This window comes from Somniosus microcephalus, chromosome 2 (genome assembly GCF_052327205.1).
Source record: "Somniosus microcephalus isolate GS21.2 chromosome 2, FLI_Smic_1.0, whole genome shotgun sequence".
Lineage (NCBI taxonomy): Eukaryota > Metazoa > Chordata > Chondrichthyes > Squaliformes > Somniosidae > Somniosus > Somniosus microcephalus.
In genome coordinates, this window is record NC_140988.1 from 10,347,409 (window position 1) to 10,368,855 (window position 21,447).

At 48.2% G+C, this 21,447-nt stretch overlaps 1 protein-coding gene across 3 annotated transcripts in view; it reads left to right on the forward strand.

The window, feature by feature from the left end:
- Positions 1-21,447, forward strand: part of LOC147122540 (netrin receptor UNC5C-like) — a 690,555-nt gene that overhangs the window by 567,722 nt on the left and 101,386 nt on the right. For all 3 annotated transcript variants that reach the window (XM_086006449.1, XM_086006469.1, XM_086006460.1), the window contains exon 4: positions 19,203-19,346. In XM_086006449.1, coding sequence (XP_085862575.1) covers positions 19,203-19,346 — 144 coding nt within the window. The remainder of the gene's footprint in view (positions 1-19,202; positions 19,347-21,447) is intronic.

Below are 21,447 nucleotides of genomic sequence, written 5' to 3' on the forward strand. Positions count from 1 at the left end.
TTGCATTTATATAGCGCCTTTCACAACCTCAGGACATCCCAAAGCATTTTACACTTTTCTAGTGTAGTCACTGTTGTAATATAGCGAAACACGGCAGCCAATTTACGCACAGCAAGGTCCCAAAAGCAACAAAGAGGTAATGACCAGATAATCTGTTTTTGTGATGTTGGTTGACGGATACTGGGGAAGAACTTCCCTGCTCTTCTTCAGATAGTGGCCGTGGGATCTTTCCGATCCACCTGAGAGGGCCGACATGGCCTCAGTTTAATGTCTCATCCGAAAGACGGCCCCTCTGACAGTGCGGCACAGGGAGAGTCAGCCTAGATTTTGTGCTCAAGTTTCTGGAGCAGGACTATGAACCCATGGAACTTCTGACTCAGAGGCGAGAGTGCTACCTATGAGCCACGGTTGGCATAGACCCGACATTGTATTGGTGCATCAGTGCAACTCTAGGATGGTGCTGTCCGCCTAGGCCCCTCCCTGTCACAACTGGAGGAGGAATTTCAAATCGGTGTCCCCCCCAACCCCAAACGGGTATAATCAGTTGCAGGGCGACCCGTTACACTCCCTCCGCTTGGGAAATAAAAAATGTTAAAAATAAAATTCTCCGGCTAGCTCCAGAGGCAGCTGTCCACACTCCGCATCTTAGAGGCAGCTGAGATGTCCAGCAGCGATTAAGAAGGCGCTAAGTGAGGCGCAAACCAACTAGCGCCCGGGCGCGGCACTGCCCACGCCTCCCGCAAAATTCAGCGGGAGGTTAGTGGTGGCGCTAACCGGTAGCGCCCTGCGGTGCTGCGCCGCTGGCGATTACGTCATTGGTGTGTGCAGCGCCCCGCTCACACCCCGGCTGCGATCTTCGGGAGCGCCCCCTGATTTACCACCGGATGCTATGTCCGATAGGGTCATGGGGGGCGTACCTGCAGCCAGGGCGGCGCAATTTAAAGGCGAGGTGCGGCCATTTTTGTTGCTGGCCGCCTGCCAGCACCTGCCTGCACGCCCGTCCCCGGCCTCCTGACCCCCCCCGCCCACCCCCCCGTGGAGTGCCGGCTGCACTCCAAGAGCCCGGCACTTCTCTTCGGTGCCGGGCTCTTTTGCCTGCACTCCCGATCCCCGGGGGCCCAGCTGGGCCCCAGGTTGCGCTGCACAAGGCCCCTCCCCTTTAAGAAGGAGAGGAAGGCCTGAAATACCGTGGCGCGACTTGCCGCAGCGCCACGATATTCACTCGCAGCGCCCCAAGAGGGAGGCGGGGTGCTTCCAGTAGCGCCCCGCTTCACTCTTGGGGCGCAACCACTGAATTTCCGGCGTGGGGGCGCTAATTTTTCCGGGGCGCTACTTTTAGCGCCCCGGCGAAGTTAGCGCCTCAATTGGGGTACTACTCAATTTTTAGCCCATCGTATTTACAGCACAGAAACAGGCCATTCAGCCCAACAGCTCCATGCCAGTGTTTATGCTCCACACCAGCCTCCTCTCACCCCTCTTCACCTAACCCCGTCAACATATTCTATTCTGATTTTACCCCTTCTATTCCTTTCTCCCTCATGTGTTTATCTAGCTTCCCCTTAAATGTATCTCTGCTATTCGCCTCAACCAGTCCCTGTGGTCGCGAGTTCCACATTCTCACCCCTCTCTGGGTAAAGAAGTTTCTCCTGAATTCCCTAATGGATTTATTAGTGACTATCTTATATTGATGGCCCCTTAGTTCTGGTCTCCCCCACAAGTGGAAACATCTTCTCTACGTCTACCCTATCGAACACCATCATAATCTTAAAGACCCCTATCAGGTCAACCCTCAACCTTCCCTTTGTTCGACAAAAGAGCCCCCAGCCTGTTCAATCTTTGAACTTGCTGGACTGACTGGTCTGGTCTTGTTGCTATGGCTGAGACCTGTAACTTGCATTTTGCCATTCGCAGGATCAAACCCAGCAGTCTGTCACGTCCCATAAATAGTTTACACGAGTAAATAAACTGTGAAGCAGTAGCAGCTTTTTATCTGCCACTGATGTTATTTCGGGCCATTGCGATTCCTTCCCGTTCCCCCATCGCCCCCACACCAGCCCAGTAAAATATCGCACCTCAGCGGCTCATTGTTTTAATACTTCATCAAAGTGATAGATGTAGTCGGATGAAGATGTGTGAAAGTTAAATAATTGAACTATCGCAGTAAATCTGTTATTCCCTTTAAAAAAAAATGAACAATCTGTTTGGATCAGGCACTTGCACATCTGATACGAGTCCACATCTGCTATTTCCAAATTGTTTGATCACACTACTTTTAAGTCTTATGTCAAAAGATTTGCATTTATATTTTGAAAGAACTCAAAGGCATGTAAATCTGATCCTACCCGTAATAAAAACAGTACAGGTAGACTACCCTTTATCCGAACTTCCGAAAACCGAAACCCTCTAAAAACCGAAGGTTTTTTCGTTCAGCGTAAGTCGTGCGCACGACCCCGACCCCCCGCCGACCCCCCACCCTTTCGGATAAGGGATAGTGTATCCTTTATCCGCACTTCCGAAAACCGAAATCCTCTGAAAACCGAAAGGTTTCGTTCAGCGTAAGTCGTGCGCACGACCCCGACCCCCACCCCCGACCCCCCACCCCGACCCCCGCCGACCCCCGACCCCCCACCGACCCCCACCCCTGACAAATTTCCCAGTCTTATAAAATACCTTCTGAAATCTGAAATTTTCCGAAAACCGAAACACGGCTGGTCCCGAGGTTTTCGGATAAAGGATAGTCTACCTGTATTTCAGTTTTTGATAGGCGCTGTTATTGTTATTAGCCTTCAGCATCATGTCTCTGCGCTCCTCCAATTCTGGCCTTTTGCGCATCCCCCGATTTCCATCGCTCCACCATTGGCGGCCGTGCCTTCAGCTGCCTGGGCCCTAAGCTCTGGAATTCCCTCCCTAAACCTCTCCACCTCCACCGCTCTTCCTCCTTTAAGTCGCTCCTTAAAACCTACCTCGTTGACCAAGCTTTTGGTCATCTGACCGTTATGTGGCTCGGTGTCAAATTTTGATTGAAAACCCCTCATGTCTCACCCTTTAGACATTTTACTATGTTAAAGGCACTATATAAATGCAAGTTGTTGTTGTTGTGGTATTACTGCATATTGTACCATTAAGTATATTGCCTCCGGGAGTGTGAGAGTCACAGGGAATGAGCAGAACTGGGCAAGGATGAGTGACTGGTGTGCAGGGCTTTGTGCGAGAGAGAGGGGACTCCGGACTCAGGTCTCAGAGTTCAGGATTAGCTGGAGTTTGTGCAATATGGAGGTAACGAGGAGATCATTAGAGAATTCGAACCACGAGGCGATAAGGTGAGGTAGGGATCTTAAGCTAGCAGAAAAGAAAGAACTTGCATTTCTATAGCGCCTTTCACGACCTCAGGATGTCCCAAAGCGCTTCACAGCCAATGAAGTACTTTTTGAAGTGTAGTCGCTGTTGTAATGTAGGAAACGCGGCAGCCAATTTACGCACAGCAAGCTCCCACAAACAGCAATGTGATAATGACCAATAAATGCTGGCCTTGCCGGTGATGCCTACATCCCATGAATGAATTTTTAAAGAATGTGTGGAGGTTAAACCCATGCTTGAGAATGAGAGTTGGCATGTAGTTGCTGAATTTCTATGTTACATCACCTCGTTGGGCATAAATGAGACCTTGCCCCAGAAATTCAGGCAAGCCCATTTTTGGGAGGGTTGCCAACTCTTGTTGGCCCTATCCCTGGAGGTTTCATCACATGACTTGCCGCCTCCAGCCACCCCCTCCCCCACCGCCCCCCCCCCACACTCCCACTATTGTCCGTCCGGCAACGGCCATACACATGGTGCAACGCCTTCCCACGGCCAATCGGGAAGTGAACACTCTTCGTAACCCATTGGATGATTCTTGACTCTCAGCCAAACAGCCATTTTTCCCCCATCTCCAATATTTTTACAACTATCAACAACAGTTCAAAGAAAATTAAGAAAACACGATGGGCAGGATTTTCATTGGGCCGTGGAGGCGGGATTGGAGGCGTGTGGGGGGTTAAAATCCCGAAATCGGGGGGGCACGAACCCATCCCGCCCCCAACCCACCTCCATGCCAGTTTCAAAGGAGGCGGGTACCCGACCCGCACTGGGACCCGCCTCCCCAAGGCGGGAAGGGATTAGTGCCAATTAACTGCCTGTTAACAGGTAGTTAACAGGCAGTTTTTAGCCTAATCCCTATTTTCATTCTTGAAGTGTGGGATTCCCGACAGCTCCAAACGACACCAAGTTAGCGAGGCGGGCCGTCGGGCTGAAGGGCTTGGAGGGGTCGAGATGTCCGGTGTTCAGGTGAGTGATGGGTGCATGAGTTCAGAGGTAAGTGTGTTTGGTGTGTTTAAAGTGTTTAAAGAAGTTTTACTTACCTTTACAGCCTTCCTTCCTTCAGGTCTCGGGAGTCCCTCATCTCACCGGCACAGAAAGCAGATTGGCCGCGATCTGTCAAAAATTGCAGCATTCAGCTTTCTATTCCGGGGAGATCGCTAAATCATCCTGAGAGGAAGGAATTAACTTAGAGTACAGATTGTCAGTGTTTGACAGCTTCAAACAGCTGTGAAACGCTGATATTTCATCTGTCAAAAGGTCTTGACAGATGAAATGTCAATCTGTGATGTCACCTGTTGCCGGGTGGCCCTTAATTGGGCTGCTGAGCCCGCTGGGCAGGCTCAACAAGGTCAATCAAGTAGAAATCACGTGGATTGGCCACAACTCGATGGAGGCGGGACTACAACCCCGAAAGTTGTAGTCCCGCCTCCTCAATGAAAATCCAGCCCGATATTTTTAACGCCCCCTATGATTTTTCTCCGGGGCTTTGCTTGTGGCAGTGTCCTGGAGATGTGTCTTTAATTCCTGGAGACTCCAGGCCAATCCTCGGGGTGCGGGGGGGGGGGGGTGGTTGGCAGCCCGATGTTTGCAGTACAACAATTGCAAGATGCAACAAGCACAGCAGAATCTCCATCACTTTGGTCGATGTCGCTCTTGTTAGTTTTTTAAGAAAACAGAAGGTTCCAGCAGCTCGGACTGCAGGCTGCTGATGCACTAACAATACTCAGAGCATTGCAATTCAGAAGCGACCTTCAAAATCCAATCAAAGCAGCTGAATTGTTTGCCTAAACATTAAACTGGAAATAACAACAGAAAATGCTGGAAATACTCAGCAGGCCAGGCAGCATCCGTGGAGAGAGAAACAGAGTTAACGTTTCAGGTCTGGGACCCTTCGTCAGAACTGGAAAAAATCAGGAAATAGAAAGCAAGTTTAGGGGCTGGGAAAAGGGGGAGGGGATGAAAGAACAAAAGGGAAGGTCAGTGATAGGATAGGAAGCAGGAGAGATTGGGAGACATTGAGAGACATGAAGAGATATTCAAGGCGAGAGGAGGTGGTAATGGGACAGGTTAAGGAACAAAGGATGGCTCTAGATGGGGGGTGAATTGCGCTGGCAGAATGAAAGACAGCTGCCCTGTGGGAGGGAAGAAGAAATAAAAAGGGCCAAACAAAAAGAGTGGATAAAAAAAAAGAAGAAAATCTATATATATGATAGGGGCCGAGGTTATGATCTGAAATTGTTGAACTCTATGGTGAGTCCAGAGGGCTGTAGAGTGCCGAATCGAAAGATGAGGTGCTGTTCCTCGAGCTGGAGAGACTGGGTCGCACTTGCAACGGCCTGACACCCAGATCATTAAGACGCCTGTGTTAATTCTCTGGACCATAAATAAACAGCTCCGGGATCTTTCTTTTCATAATTGGGAGACTCAAAACAATATAAGACTTCGGAGGTAGCTGCTTACTTTTATCTTGTAGTTGACAAACAACTTGTATTTATATAGCGCCTTTAACGTAGTAAAACGTCCCAAGGCACTACAGAGGAGTAAGTATTATAAGACAAAAAATTTGACACCGAGCCACATAAGGAGAAACTAGGGCAGGTGACCAAAAGCTTGATCAAAGAGGTAGGTTTTAAGGAGCGTCTTAAAGGAGGAGAGAGAGGGGTAGCGAGGCGGAGAGGTTTAGGGAGGGAATTCCAGAGCTTAGGGCCCAGGCAGCTGAAGGCACGGCCGCCAATGGTGGAGCGATTATAATCAGGGATGCTCAAGAGGCCGGAATTAGAGGAGCGCAGATATCTCGGAGGTTTGTGGGGCTGGAGAAGATTACAGAGATGGAGAGGGGAGAAACCATGGAGGGATTTGAAAACAAGCATGATCATTTTAAAATCGCGGCACTGCTTAACCGGGAGCCAATGTAGGTCGGCGAGCACAGGGGTGATGGTGCAAGTTAGTGCAAGGAAATAACTCAAGCAACATGTTTATTTTGTGCCTTTTAAAGAAAGGAGATATTTATTACAAACAATGGAAAGCGCAAAGATTTCTTTTATCTTGTTCCCTAATGGGGGTAGATTTTGGGAGGCTCTGCTATTGTTGTGGAGCCTCACTTAAATGGCACCATGGGACAGAGATAGGGCTCTAACACTACAGGCCCAACTCTGGGTCCCAGGCTCCCTTAAAGCAAACTGTTAGCCTTGCCTCACACCCTATACAGTGGCTGTGTCTATCTTCCTGTCTGTCCTTAGCAAGTGGCCCAAAATGGCTTCAGTTCGGTTACGGGATGTCGACGTTCTTAATTACTTTTTTTTTTAGGATTTATGCGACTTTTTCTCCTTTTGTTGCCTTCAGCTGCCTGGGCCCTAAGCTCTGGAATTCCCTCCCTAAACCTCTCCACCTCACTACCCCTCTCTCTCCTCCTTTAAGACGCTCCTTAAAACCTATCTCTTTGACCAAGCTTTTGGTCACCTGCCCTAGTTTCTCCTTATGTGGCTCGGTGTCAATTTTTTTTGCCTTATAATAATTACTCCTCTGTAGTGCCTTGGGACATTTTACTGCATTAAAGGCGCTATATAAATGCAAGTTGTTGTTGTTTTGTGTTTGCTGTTTTCACCCTGAAAACTTTTAGTCAGTTTAACAGCGAGGAACTCCCATGTGTCCCCCATGAGGGGCACTAGATATATTGATGTGAAGAGCTTCACCACAGTATTGACTGAGGTACCTGGAGAACGCAGGACTCGCATTGATAAACTAAAACAATGGGCCCTTTAGGACATCGCACCTGCCAGTGATAACCTGTAATCCCACCTGACCATTTTCTTCAGTCAAAGTAGATATTGAAGTACTAATGGACCAGGTAGAGATATTAGTAGATTATTATCGAGTCATATGATAGAGTCATAACAGCACAGAAGGAGGCCATTCGGCCCATCGAGTCCGTGCCGGCTCTCTGTAGAGCAATCCAGTCAGTCCCATTCCCCCGCTCTATCCCCGTGGCCCTGCAAGTTTATTTCCCTCAAGTGCCTATCCAGTCTCCCCTTGAAAACATTAAGTGTCTCCGCTTCCACCACTTCCGTCAGCAGCGAGTTCCAGGTCCTCACCACTCGCTGCGTAAAAAAGTTTTTCCTCACATCCCCCCTGTATCTCTTGCCCAAAACCTTAAACTTGTGTCCCTAGTCCTTGTACCATCAACTAGTGGGAACAGCCTTTCCCTGTCTAGCCTATCCAAACCTGGCATAATCTTGTACACCTCTATCAAATCACCCCTCAACCTCCTTTGCTCTAATGAAAACAAATCCAACTTCTCCAACTTGTCCTTGTAGCTAAGATCCCCCATCCCCGGAACCATTGTGGTAAATCTCCTCTGCACCCTCTCAGGGGCCTTCACATCCTTCCTAAAGTGTGGTGACCAGAACTGGACACAATGCTCCAGTTGTGACCTAACCAGCGCTTTATAAAGGTTCAGCATAACTTCTCTACTTTTGTACTCAATACCTCTATTTATGAAGCCCAATATGCTTTGTTAACCACTCTCTCAATATGTCCTGCCACCTTCAGGGACCTATGCACATTAACTCCCAGGTCCCTCTGTCCCTGCACACTCTTTAAAACTGTGCCATTAAGTGTATATTGCCTGTTCCTTCTGCCAAAGTGCGTCACCTCACACTTCTCTGTATTAAATTCCATCTGCCAAATGTCTGCCCGTTCTGCTAGCCTTTCTATTTCCTGTTGCTGTCGATTGGTATCATCCTCACTGTTTGCCACACCCCCAAGTTTGGTGTCATCGGCACCATTATCCAATTCCGGCCTACCATTTCCGTCCATTGATGTTTCCCTCACAAATCGTCCAATAAATATTGATAGATGTTATATAACATTTTATCCTCTGCCATTGGTTTTATCCGTTTGATTTTATTACCGTTCCAAATCCCAAGGACGGTGGTCATTAACATAAAGGGGGCATAAGCCTACCCCGTTACAGTGCTGCTTGGGCTTCCGACTAAGGTCGCCAACTCTGGTTGGACGTGTTCCTAGAGGTTTCATCACATGACCTCCTGCCTCCAAACGCCCCGCCCCCAGACTCCCGCCATTGGTCGCCCAACATGTCCATCTTCGTGGTTCCCCACCTTCCCACACCAATTGGAAAGCGAATAGACTCTTCATTGCCCGATTGGCTGAGTCTTGACTGTCAGTCAAACAGCCGTCCCCCCCCACACCATGTCCGATATTTTTATATCTAATAAACAAAAGTGTTCAAGGCAAATTAGAAAAAAACCACCATTTTTTTTGAACGCCCCCCCCGCCCCCCCCAACCATGATTTTTCTCCCAGGGGATTTTTGCTCGCGGCGGTGTCCTGGGGATTAATCTTCAACTCCTGGAGACTCCAGGCCAACCCTGAAGGGTTGGCAACCTTACTTCCACCTGAATATGGCAATGTGTGAATTTTTACCCATTAAGTCACAGTTGGAGCTCCTTGCACCGCCGTGGGGCGTCCTTTCACAGAACTAGTGCAACGTGCACCGGTAGAATTCGAGTACCCGTCAAGGCTGGGATTTTGCTCTTCATGATTTGCACAGGCTTTGCTTTAAGTACGGGAGCTGTGCGATCAATGCACAGCACCACGCACAGATTTAATGAAGTATAACAAATAACTTGGAGCAATTACAAGCCTGCAATCTAATTGAGGGGGTTCAGGTAACATCCCAAACCACCAGAGCTAAGGTCGAGCAGCTTGTAGCTACCATTTGAAGCCCAAGATTAGATTACTGCTGCCTCCAAGTTACTTCTGGGCAAATGCTCATCTCAAGATATATTGTGCAAATCTCACCGAGTGGTTTATTTCAGTTTTTTGGTCCATTTTCTTGTGGCAAAAGTGTCCGACAGGACAGAGTCTTGATTTAAAAATTCTCATCCTTGTTTTCAAATCCCTCCATGGGCTGGCCCCTCCCTATCTCTGTAATCTCCTCCAGCCCCACAGTGGCATAGTGGTTAGCACTGTTGCCTCACAGCGCCAGGGACCCGGGTTCGAATCCGGCCTCGGGTGACTGTCTGTGTGGAGTTTGCACATTCTCCCCGTGTTTGCGTGGGTTTCCTCCGGGTGCTCCGGTTTCCTCCCACAGTCCAAAGATGTGCGGGTTAGGTTGATTGGCTATGATAAATTGACCCTTAGTGTTAGGGGGATTAAATACGTGGGGTTACGGGGATAGGGTGGGATATGTGTTGGTGTAGGGGTTACGGGGATCGGGTGGGATATGTGTCGGTGCAGGCTCGATGGGCCGAAATGGCCTCTATCTGCACTGTGGGGTTTCTGTGATTCTGTGATTCTGAGAACTCCCGAGATCTCTGCGCTCCTCCAATTCTGGCCTCTTGACCATCCCTGATTATAATCGCTCCACCATTGGCAGCCGTGCCTTCAGCTGCCTGGACCCTAAGCTCTGGAATTCCCTCCCTAAACTTCCCCGCCTCTCTACCTCTCTCTCCTCCTTTAAGACTCTCCTTAAAACCTACCTCTTTGACCTCTGCCCTAATATCTCCGTAAGTGGCTCGGTGTCAAATGTTGCTTGATAATCGCTCCTGAGAAGCGCCTTGGGACGTTTTACTACGTTAAAGGTGCTATATAAACACAAGTTGTTGTTGTGTTCACTCGTACTGAGACGTCAACGATTGCAACGTCGTTGCTACAAGCTCACCGAAAAATAATGGGCCAGATTTTGCTGGAGTGGGGCATCTCGTGCCTCACCCTGCAGCTCAAAAATATTTGCGCCGCAAATAGCTGGAAGTGCGAGCTGATTACGTGAGGGCAACAGAGCATCTGGGACCGTAGTGAACGACTGGGCCAACAGTCTATCTCCTTAACCAATGAGATTTAAGGATTGAGAAAGAAACAGAGGAACGACGGAGAAGGAAATTGGATGAATTAGAGTCAAATCAGCTACAGAAAGAGAAATAAAGAGAGGGAAAGAAAGATTGGATTAAGAGAGCGAGAAAAAAGAGACAGAAAGGAAATATTTTTTTTTAAATTATATTTTAAATTTTAAAAACTTCTTAAAAAAAAAACAATTTACTACTTGCAGGACTGAGACTCCACAGTTTCAACTGTTGCCTTTCCGGGCCAGAGAGGTTGTGTGGCAGTGCAGGCACACAAATTTCATCATTAAAAGGTCCTTACGCCCTAACTTTCTGCGGCAAGTTTAAACAGGGATTAATGTGCAAATGCAGCAACTTCCTGGAACTCACGGGGAGGTTGAGGGCGTTTTCACGAGGGGAGCGGCGCAAATCGTCCAGCAATTCGTGGCGACTCGCAACTCACCGGGTATCTCTCCCCCCGCCACAAGTTGCTGGGTTATATTTTTTATTTATTCATTCACGGGAGGTGGGCGTCGCCGCCAAGGCCCAGCGTTTATTGCCCATCCCCCAATTGCCCTCGAGAAGGTGGTGGTGAGCCGCCGCCTTGAACCGCTGCAGTCCGTGCGGTGAAGGTGCGCCCACGGTCATTTACACGCCAATAAAGGCGTGCGCCATTAAACTCGCCGTTACTTTTCCAGCCAATTCTGGGCCAATCCTGCAGTCAATTGTGCAGCCAGCAGGTGTATTGTGCGTGTATATACTGCATCACAAATAATACGAGGCAGCTAACAGGGAGTTAAAGGCTGTATCACAACCTTGAGATTCCGTTGTCTTGTATAAACCAATCAAGCTGCGTTCTTCTGCTTTGTGATGTCGGATGACTGTGGTGATTGTGCTGGTATCTTATAGTATAGTGGCACCGAGCAATCCATTATCCTACATATCACACCATACATAATCTGACATTCTTTTGATTATATTCTTTTGTTGCATGAGTCTGAATTTTTCAAATCAAAAAATGTGTTGCTAGAGTCTTTGTCTTTCTTTCCTTAAGATTGCTTCAATATTTCCTCATGTAATCGGTCCTAACAGCTGTTCAGGAGGAGTTCTTAGTGGTTCACTGGCGTGTTTGTGAGGGGATGATTAGGGGGGTGGGGTGGGGGGAGGAATACCAGAGAGGTTTTGACAAACCAGAAGTTCTCACAGCTGGCCACATCTCACCTCCACACCTTGTTCCTGTGTTCTCAGCTCCTCTGGGGGTCCGTTGCATATGGTGCGGGAAGCGCAGTTCATCTCAGAATTAATTGCTTGTGGTGGAGGAGATTTATTCTTTCGGGTGAAGTGTCAAGGTCCACGGCGGAGGACACCTTCAAGGTTGAAAAGAGTGGAGAGAAGATGAAATAAACCAAGAGGTAGCGATGAGGCTTGGAATTTTACAAGCCTTTCAATTATAGGAGGGAAGGTAGAGTAAGGGAGGGAAGGAGATGCCTACTTTACCTTTCTATTGTCCTGGAGGGCGCAGAGCTGTTTCTTTAAGAGATAATAAAAATGAATATATAGTGATCTCTCCATAAGAAAGAAAGTAATTGAAAAAAGAAGAGAGATGAGGAGAAATTTCTTCACTCAGAGTTGTGGGGATAAGAACATAAGAACATAAGAAATAGGAGCAGGAGTAGGCCAATCGGCCCCTCGAGCCTGCTCCGCCATTCAATAAGATCATGGCTGATCTGATCCTAACCGCCAATCCACTATCACAGAACCATCTCCTGAATCTAACAGAATTAGACACACGAAATAGGAGCAGGATCAGGCTACACGGCCCCTGGGCCCGCTCCGCTACCCACAGGGCCATGACCGATCCGAACCTAGACTCATGTCCAAATTCCTGCCCGCTCCCCGTAACCCTTAATTCCCTTTACTTCTAGGAAACTGTCTATTTCTGTTTTAAATTTATGTAATGATGTAGCTTCTACAGCTTTTGGGGGCAGCATATTCCATGGACCTACCACCCTCTGAGTGAAGTAGTTCCTCCTCATCTCAGTTTTGAAAGAGCAGCCCCTTATTCTAAGATTATGCCCCCTAGTTCTAGTTTCACCCATCATCGGGAACATCTTCCCCGCATCCACCCAATCCAACCCCTTCACAATCTTATATGTTTCAATAAGATCGCCTCTCATTCTTCTGAACTCCAATGAGTAGAGTCCCAATCTACTCAACCTCTCCTCATATGTCCATCCCCTCATCCCCGGGATTAACCGAGTGAACCTTCTTTGTACTGACTCGAGAGCAAGTATGTCCTTTCTTAAGTATGGACACCAGAACTGTATACCAAAACTGGAACGCTCGACCTGAAAAGGTGGTGGAAGCTAATTCCATGGATAATTTTAAAAGGGAGTTGGTCGGGTACTCGAGGATGAGGGTATACATTCAAAAAGCAGGGGGTGTGGGACCGAGCGTGACTGTTCTTTCAAAGGGCCGGCACAGGCACAACAGGCCGAATGGCCTCCTCCTGTGCTGTAAGTTTCTATGATTCTACAAAGAAAGAAAGAAAGAAAAAAGTACAATTTCAAGTGTTGTCACTGTTGTAATGTAGGAAGTGCGGCAGCCATGCAGCATGCTCCCACAAACAGCAATGTGATAATGACCAGACAATCTATCTTTTAATGATGTTGGTTGAGGGATAAATATTGGCCAGGACACCAGGGAGAACTCCCCCTGCTCTTCTTCGAAATAGTGGCCGTGGGATCTTTTACATCCACCTGAGAGAGCAGACGGGGCCTCGGTTTAACGTCTCATCTGAAAGACGACACCTCCAAGATTCCGACCACATATCCGCGTCATCACTAAGACCGCCTATTTCCACCTCCGTAACATCGCTCCATCTCCGCCCTTGCCTCAGCTCATCTGCTACTGAAACCCTCATCCATGCCTTTGTTACCTCTGGACTTGACTATTCCAACGCACTCCTGGCTGGCCTCCCGCGTTCTACCCTTAAGGTCATCCAAAATTCTACTGCCCGTGTCCTAACTCGCACTAAGACCCGTTCACCCATCACACCTGTGCTCACCGCCATTGGCTCCCGGTTAAGCAACGCCTCGACTTTAACATTTTTCACAGCGTGACACGCTCTGTGTCGTTCACACAGATTACAGCAATCTTTTTTGAAATCCCTGACAGCGTTCGAGGGCGGGGGCGGGTGCAGAGGTAAATGAGCGAGGGTTGTTACATTCCATAATGGCATCACTGAGGAACTCCCAGATCCTGTTCAACATATCCTGCTCTTACGTAGAATGTACAGCACACAAACAGGCCATTCGGCCCAACTGGTCTGTACCGCCGTTTATGCTTCACACGAGCCTCCTCCCACCTCTCTTCCATCTAATCCGACCAGCATATCCCTCTATTCCTTTCTCCCTCATGTACTTATCCAGCTTCCTCTTAAATGCATCTACGCTAGCCGCCTCAACCACTCCCTGTGGGAGCGAGTTCCACATTCTCACCTCACTCTGAGTAAAGAAGTTTCTCCTGAATTCCCCATTGGATTTGTTAGTGACTGTCTTATATTTACGGCCTCACGGTTCCTCTTCGATGTGCCGGCGGAATGCTGCGAGCGTGGAGCTGACGGGAAATGCAAGATCGAGCACAGTGAGGCGGAGACACGTTTTTTGAGAGCTGGATGTTTTATTGGTCACTTGAACTGACTGCCGTGTGTGCGAAACCCATGGGTATCTGCGGGGGTGACAGGTCACGTTCAACACATGGGGCAGAGACAGGGCAATTTAACAACGGGAGCCAAAAGCAACAGAGGCCAGACTGACAAGGCTGTCTGAATGGAGCCAGTGTTGGTGATTAAAGAGGATGAAAATTCAATAAAGGGGTCGACTTGGTTTACAAAGGCCGGCAGTGAGATCCCTGAAATACAATTGGAAACATTCATATAACAAGCATTGATCTGTTATCCCATTCCAGCCACCTGAGTTTTAAGTTTCCAGACATTGCCCCGAGAGTGGTGACAATCCGCACTTGCAACTGAGTTGATACAAGTTACGTCAGCTGCTAGATGCTAATCTAATGCCCTAATCCCCTGCTAATTGTCGTCGCAGCACCCACCAAGTGTAAAATACTTTTTGCTGTGAAGAGTTGGTCTATAATCCGCCAGGTTCTGTGCAATCCTCTTGCTTCTTACACGTGTAATCTGTTCTTCAGGTGAAATGTTACCCACGCGGGCTTTTGTTGAGCGCGAGCAGAGTCCTGGGCCTCAGCACTATCACTGGGCAGGCTAAACTTCTGCGGACCCAAGGATTTTCCGTTCAAGGAAGACACGATGTTTAGATCAGATCTTATTTGATGGAAATAGCAACAGAAAACGCTGGAAAAACTCAGCAGGCCAGGCAGCATCCGTGGAGAGAGAAACAGAGTTAACGTTTCAGGTCGAAACCCTTCGTCAGAACTGAGAAAAAAGCAGGAAATGGAAAGCACGTTTAGGGGCTGGGAAAAGGGGGAGGGGATGAAAGAACAAACGGGAAGGTCAGTGATAGGATAGAAAGCAGGAGAGATTAAGAGACACTGAGAGACATTAAGAGATATTCAAGGTGAGAGGAGGTGGTAATGGGACAGGTTAAGGAACAAAGGATGGCTCTAGATGAGGTGTGAATTGCGCTGGCAGAATGAAGGACAGCTGCCCTGTGGGAGGGAAGAAAAAAATAAAAGGGGCCAAACAAAAGTGTGGATAAAAAAAAAGAAAATATATGTTATAAATCTCATCATCATGAAGAAACGACTCATGAAATAACACTGGATGGCCAGCTGGTGGCGCCATCCAAGGAGTATAAATACTCGGGCGTGGGCCCAGCTTTCCAGGGACATTTTGTAAAGACAAGGAACTAGTGAAGTACAACTAGACCTCCATGTTTTGAAACAAGTTGAGTAAAGCCTTGCTTTATACTCGAACCAAGTGCGTAGTGAGTTTTATTACGTCAATATATATATGTGATAGGGGCCCGAGGTTATGACCTGAAATTGTTGAACTCTATGTTGAGTCCAGAGGGCTGTAGAGTGCACCTCGTCGATGGAATTGCATTCACGTTTTAAAAACGGGGCTGAATAGCATTGACTCCAGTCCAAACAGTAAAGCCTAGATTTTCTGAATGGCAGCATTCTAACCCACTTATTACAAATAATGGCCCCCATAATGTGCTGTGGCAGCGTATCTAGCAGCGTCTGCTGTTTGTTAGACTTGCCCCTTTGCACATTTAGGTTTTCTAAAATATTTTGAAGTGGCAAGTTGCTGAAAGTGGGAGGGAAATGGGGCATCTGGGACCTGAGGGAACAGGGAAAATCAACTGGGTATCTCCGTAACCCATTAGATTAAAGCATTGTGACATTAACAGTGCAAGGACTGGGTAGGAAGTGTAAGTTAGAGTTGAGTGAATTCAATGTCAAATCAGCTACAGAAAGAGAGGGAGAGAAAGATTGGATTAAAGAGAAAAAAGAGACAGAAAGAAAAAGTTAAAACTACATTTTTAAATTTTAAATATGACATTTTTGAAATCTCCAACAATTAAAACCTGAGACTCCACATTTGTAATACAGGAAACTCTTTATTATCCGGCACCGACGGGACCGGCGTGGTGCCGATTTATCAAAAAGTCCGGATTACAGAGAGGTATAGTTTAAAAGGTACGAGAGCCCCGTACACAGCAACAAATCCAGGCTTCCCTGTTGCTTAGCAACATGTGCAGGAACTCCGGCCACAGACCAAGCGTCCCTGTTGCTTAGCAACAAGTGCACGAACCCCGGTTACACAGCCACAGATCCAGGAACGGCCACTAATATGAAGTAAAACTTACCTGAACCTACTCCTGAATTTTGCCGGTTAACAGAGATTTCCGGTTATTTAGGTGCCGGTTAAAAGAGAGTTTCCTGTCGTTAATTTTCGGTGCCAGAGAGGTTGATTGGGAGTAATTAACAGTTAGCACGTCATTAAAAGGGTGCTTAGGCTGGAATCACTTGACTTAACTTTCTGTGGCCAGTTTAGTTCGTATCTACCGCGCAAGTACAGCAACTTCACGCCGCTCAATGCATTTCAAAAGTGCGGACTCCCTACTACAGGTAATACGCTCTGCCTAATTCATTATCCTGTGTGTAACACACTCCAGCCTATGTTCTTTCAAAAATTGTCATGTTAACTGAATAGGAACATGGGAACAGGAGTTGGCCATTCAGCCCCTCGAGCCTGTTCCACCATTCAAAGTGATTATGGCTGGTCTGCACCTTAACGCCATCCACCTGCCTTGGCTCCATATCCTTTTATACCCTTGCGTAACAAAAGTTTATCGATCTCAGATTTAAAATGATTAATTGAGCTGACATCTACTGCTATTTGTGGGTGAGAGTTCCACACTTGTACCACCCTTTGTGTGAAGAAGTGTTTCCCTAACTTCTGTCCTGAATGGCCTGGCTCTGATTTTAAGGTGATGTCCCCCTTGTCCTAGACTCCCCCGCCAGTGGAGAAAGTGTCTCTCTGTCAACCCCATCAATTCCTTTCAAAATCCTAAAAACCTCAATCAAATCACCCCTTCACCTTCTACATAGAGGTTTACCAGGATGTTACCAGGGATGAGGGACTTCAGTTAGCAGGAGAGGTTGGAAAAGTTAGGACTGTTCTCCTTAGACCAGAGAAGGTTAAGAGGTGACCTAATAGAGGTTTCCAAGATGATATGGGGTTTTGATCGAGTAAATGGAGAAAGGCTGGCGAGTGGGTCAATAACCAGAGGTCAGAGATTTAAAATCAGTGGCAAGAGATCTCGAGGGGAGATGAGGAGAATTTTTTTCCACTCAGAGAGTTGTCGGGATCTGAAACACTCGACCTGAAGATGTGGTGGAAGCTGATTCCGTAAATAATTTTAAAAAGGAGTTGGAGAGGTACTCAAGGATGAGCAACTTACAGGGTTACGGACAAAAAGCGGGGGGGGTGGGACCAAGCACGAAGAGCCAGCACAGGCATGACAGGCCGAATGGCCTCCTTCTGTGCTGTAAGTTTCTGTGATTCTATGTTCCAGGGAATACAAGCCTAGTTTATGTAATCTTGCCTCATGCTGACTCCAGGGGCAGGAATTTAACTCAGGAGTCAGGACTACAACTTTCGGGGTTGTAGACCCGCCTCCATTGAGATGCGGCCAATCCACGCGATTTTCACTTGATTGACCTTGTTGAGCCCGCCCAGCGGGCTCAGCAGGCCAATTAAGGACCACCCGGCAACTGGTGATGTCACAGACTGAAATTTCATCTGTCAAGAGGTTTTGACAGATGAAATATCAGCGTTTCACAGCTGTTTGAAGCTGTCAAACACTGACAGTCTTACTTCTAACCCGAGTCCTTCTCCACAGCCTCATTTAGAAATCTCTCCTGCACAGAAAGCTGAAGGCTGTCACTTTTGACAGTTCGCAGCCATTCTGCTTTCTGTGCCGGTGAGATCAGGGACTCCCGGGACCTAAAGGAAGGAAAGCTGAAAAGGTAAATTTAAACTTCTTTAATCACTTTAGACACACCAAACACACTTACCTCTGCACTCATGCACACATCACTCACCTGAACACCGACATCTCGACCCCTCCAAGTCCTTCAACCCGACGGCCCGCCTCCTCTAACTTGGCGTGGTTTGGAGCCGTCGGGAACCCACACTTCAACCTTAAAAATCGGCATTAGGCTAAAAACTACCTGTTAACTACCTGTTAACAGGCAGTTAATTGGCACTAATCCCTTCCTGCCTCGGTTAGGCAGGTCCCAGTGCGGGGCGGGTACCCGCCTCCTTTGAAACTGGCATGGAGTCGGGTTTGGGTGCGGGATGGGGTCGGGACCCCTGATTTCGGTATTTTAACCCCCCCCCCCCCCCCCCCCCGCAATGCCTCCAATCCCGACTCCATGGCCCAATGACAATCCTGCCCCAGTAATGTGATCTCACTGAACAGGTTCGGTTCTGTGCCCAGTTTCTTATTGAGGAGACTTCTCAGGCTGTCTCTGAAGTTCGTTGCATGGTTATTGAATTGCCTTCAGTTTTTATTTTTGCATGGCTAGGGGCAGCTGCATGTCGTTTGTGTCGTGATTTCACTCACCGCACAGATTTGAACTCTGTGTGTCAGCCGTGGCTCGGTGGGCGGCACTCTCGCCTCCGAGTCAGAAGGTTGTGGGTTCAAAGTCCCACTCCACGAGACTTGAGCACAAAAATCCAGGCTGACCCTCCAGTGCAGTGCTGAGGGAGTGCTGCACTGTCGGAGGTGCCGTCTTTCGGATGAGATGTTAAACCGAGGCCCCGTCTGCTCTCTCGGGGCTGTAAAAGATCCCATGGCTTTATTTCAAAGAAGAGCAGGAGAGTTATCCCCAGGGTCCTGACCAATATTTATCCCTCAATCAGCATCACTAAAGCAGATTATCTGGAGTGGGCCTTTGGCGTAGTGGTAGCATCCCCGCCGCTGGGCCAGAAGGCGTAGGGTTTCGAACCCCGCTCCAGACAGTCCCGGCAAGTGGAGTCGGAGCTCCGGCTCTAAATTCTGGGTTGACATCCAGCGGGATACTTGCGTCCGTGGGTGTGGGTGGCCCCCCCCCTCGTATGGGTTGTGGGAGCCCATAAAACCCTCCCGCCATAGGACTAACCACCCTAATGGCTGGTACGAAGATGGTTACGGTCACGGAAGGAGTGTTAATCGAGGCCAGAAATCCTTCCACCACTTCATACAGTTCCCCAAAGGGAACAGTGTGAAGACACGTACGACGACGACGACGAAGCAAATTATCTGGTCATTATCACATTGCTGTTTGTGGGTGCTTGCTGTGTGAAAATTGGCTGTGGTGTTTATCACAGTACAACACTCCAAAAAAAAAAGTACTTCATTGGCTTTGAGACGTCCGGTGGTCGTGATAGGCGCTATATCAATGGCAAGTCTTTCTTTCTTTCTCTGTGGTAATGCTGCAAAGGGTAATGACTTGAATGAATTCTTCTGACCGACAGGTCTCATTGTAAGGGAGGTGAGCATCGAGATTTCCCGTCAACAGGTGGAGGAGCTCTTTGGGCCGGAGGATTACTGGTGCCAGTGCGTCGCGTGGAGCTCTGCCGGGACCACCAAGAGCCACAAGTCCTACGTCCGAATCGCATGTAAGTGTTGGAAGGAGCCAACGACAAAGATCGGTGACAATTTACCGCCCTGTAGCATTGTTTTTTTGTAAGTGAATAGTAAATGGGGTCGCCAACTCTGGTCGGACATATTCCTGGAGGCTTCATCACATGACGTCCCGCCTCCGACCGCCCCACCCGGTCAAACAGCCTTTCACCCTCCTCCTCCCCACCCCCGCCACCATCTCCAATATTTTTAAGAACTAATAAACGAAGGTGTTCAAAAAGTTTTTCAATGCGCCTGTGATTTTTCTCCTGGGTTTTTGCTCGCGACACTGCCCTGGAGATTAATCTTCAATACCTGGAGACTCCAGGCCAATCCTGGAAGGGTTGGCAACCTTAACAGCAAATGAGAAAGAGCGACTGAACTGCCCTGATATTGTAGGCGCTGCATAAAGGAAACTGTCTCGAAAGCAATTTGTTTTTTTGCGTAATTATGCTCTCAGCACAGGGCTTCATCCGTCAGAATTCAAACATGCGCAGCTCATGACTTTACATCCTTTAATTTTAATTAACAATAGCTTGCATTTATATAGCGCCTTTAATGTAGTAAAACGCCCAAGGCTCTTCACAGGAGCGATTTATCAAACAAAGTTTGACACCGAGTTACATAAGGAGCTATTAGGACAAGTGACCAAAAGCTTGGTCAAAGAGGTAGGCTGTAAGGAGCATCTTAAAGAGAGGAGAGGCGGAGAGGTTTAGGGAGGGAATTCCAGAGCTTAGGGCCCAGGCAGCCGAAGGCACGGCCGCCAATGGCGGAGCGATTAAAATCGGGGGGGCACAAGAGGCCAGAATTGGAGGAGCGCAGAGATCTCGGAGGGTTGTGGGGCTGGAGGAGATTACAGAGATAGGGATGGGGGCGAGGGCCATGGAGGGATTTGAAAACGAGGATGAGAATTTTAAAATCGAGGAGTTGGCCGGACCGGGAGCCAATGTAGGTCAGCGAGCACAGGGGGTGATGGGTGAACGGGACTTGGTGCGAGTTAGGACACGGGCAGCAGGGTTTTGGATGAGCTGAGGGTAGAAGATGGGAGGTCGGCCAGGAGAACATCACCCCTGATCTGTGCTTCCAAGGGTAGGTCTCCATGTCAGGAGCACCATTTCTGCGAAATCAGCCCTTGAACGCACGCTTTAGAGCTGTTTTTCGAAACAAGGCAATGTGTGTACAATTCCCACGTGTGTGGCATTGCCAACCATCCTCACTCAGGAACTGCAGGAAACATGATGTCTGTTGAATCCGTGAATGTTAATGTATGGTATTCTTCAATAAATCGACAGAGACTGCAGAGGAACAATTAACAGGTGTTTACTGGATGCAGGTTACTCAAAAACTAAAGTACAGATCCCTACTCAGGGTTATATACCGGTGTGGTCACTGCCGGTACTACAGTATACAGGAGCTGTAAAAAGTAGTTCTCCCCTTAAAGGTACATACACTACAATGTCCATCGCAGCTGTGACCCTTAAAGCGCTCTTAATTGGTTGGTTTAGATTTTCCTGTTGTTTGGGGGAACTGTGGTTGCTAGGCAGAGACAATCGACACATTGTGTTCCACCAGGATGAAAGTAACGCTGTGAGAATCATATCTCATGCGCATTATCTCGCGTTCAACAATGCCGCCTAAATCATCAAGACGTTTCTCCTCAGTTGGATACAGTTTTGACAGACAGGCCTTGGAGATCTCCCACAGTACTGTAAGAGTGGGCATTCTCTCTCATTTCGCCCTGAAGGAGCAGTCGCTTGTTCCCCTGATCTCTGATGTCACCACACTCCCCGGGAGAGCTGCTCTGTTCACGGTGATTAGGACGGGTTGTCAGTTCAGGGTCTGTCACCGGTTGAAATGTGCTTCAATGGAAGGAATGTCTAAGGGGGATTGCTTTTGCCTCCAAAAACCCCCTTTTGTGTCAGCCGTGGCTCACTGGTAGCGCTCTTTGCCTCGGAGTCAAAAGGTCTCGGTTTAACGTCCCATCAGAAAAAATGGCAACTCCCAACAGTGCAGCACTCCCCGCCGTTCTGGGAGTGTCAGCCTAGATTTTTATGCTCAAGTCTCTGGAGTGGGGCTTGAATCCACAACCTTCTGACT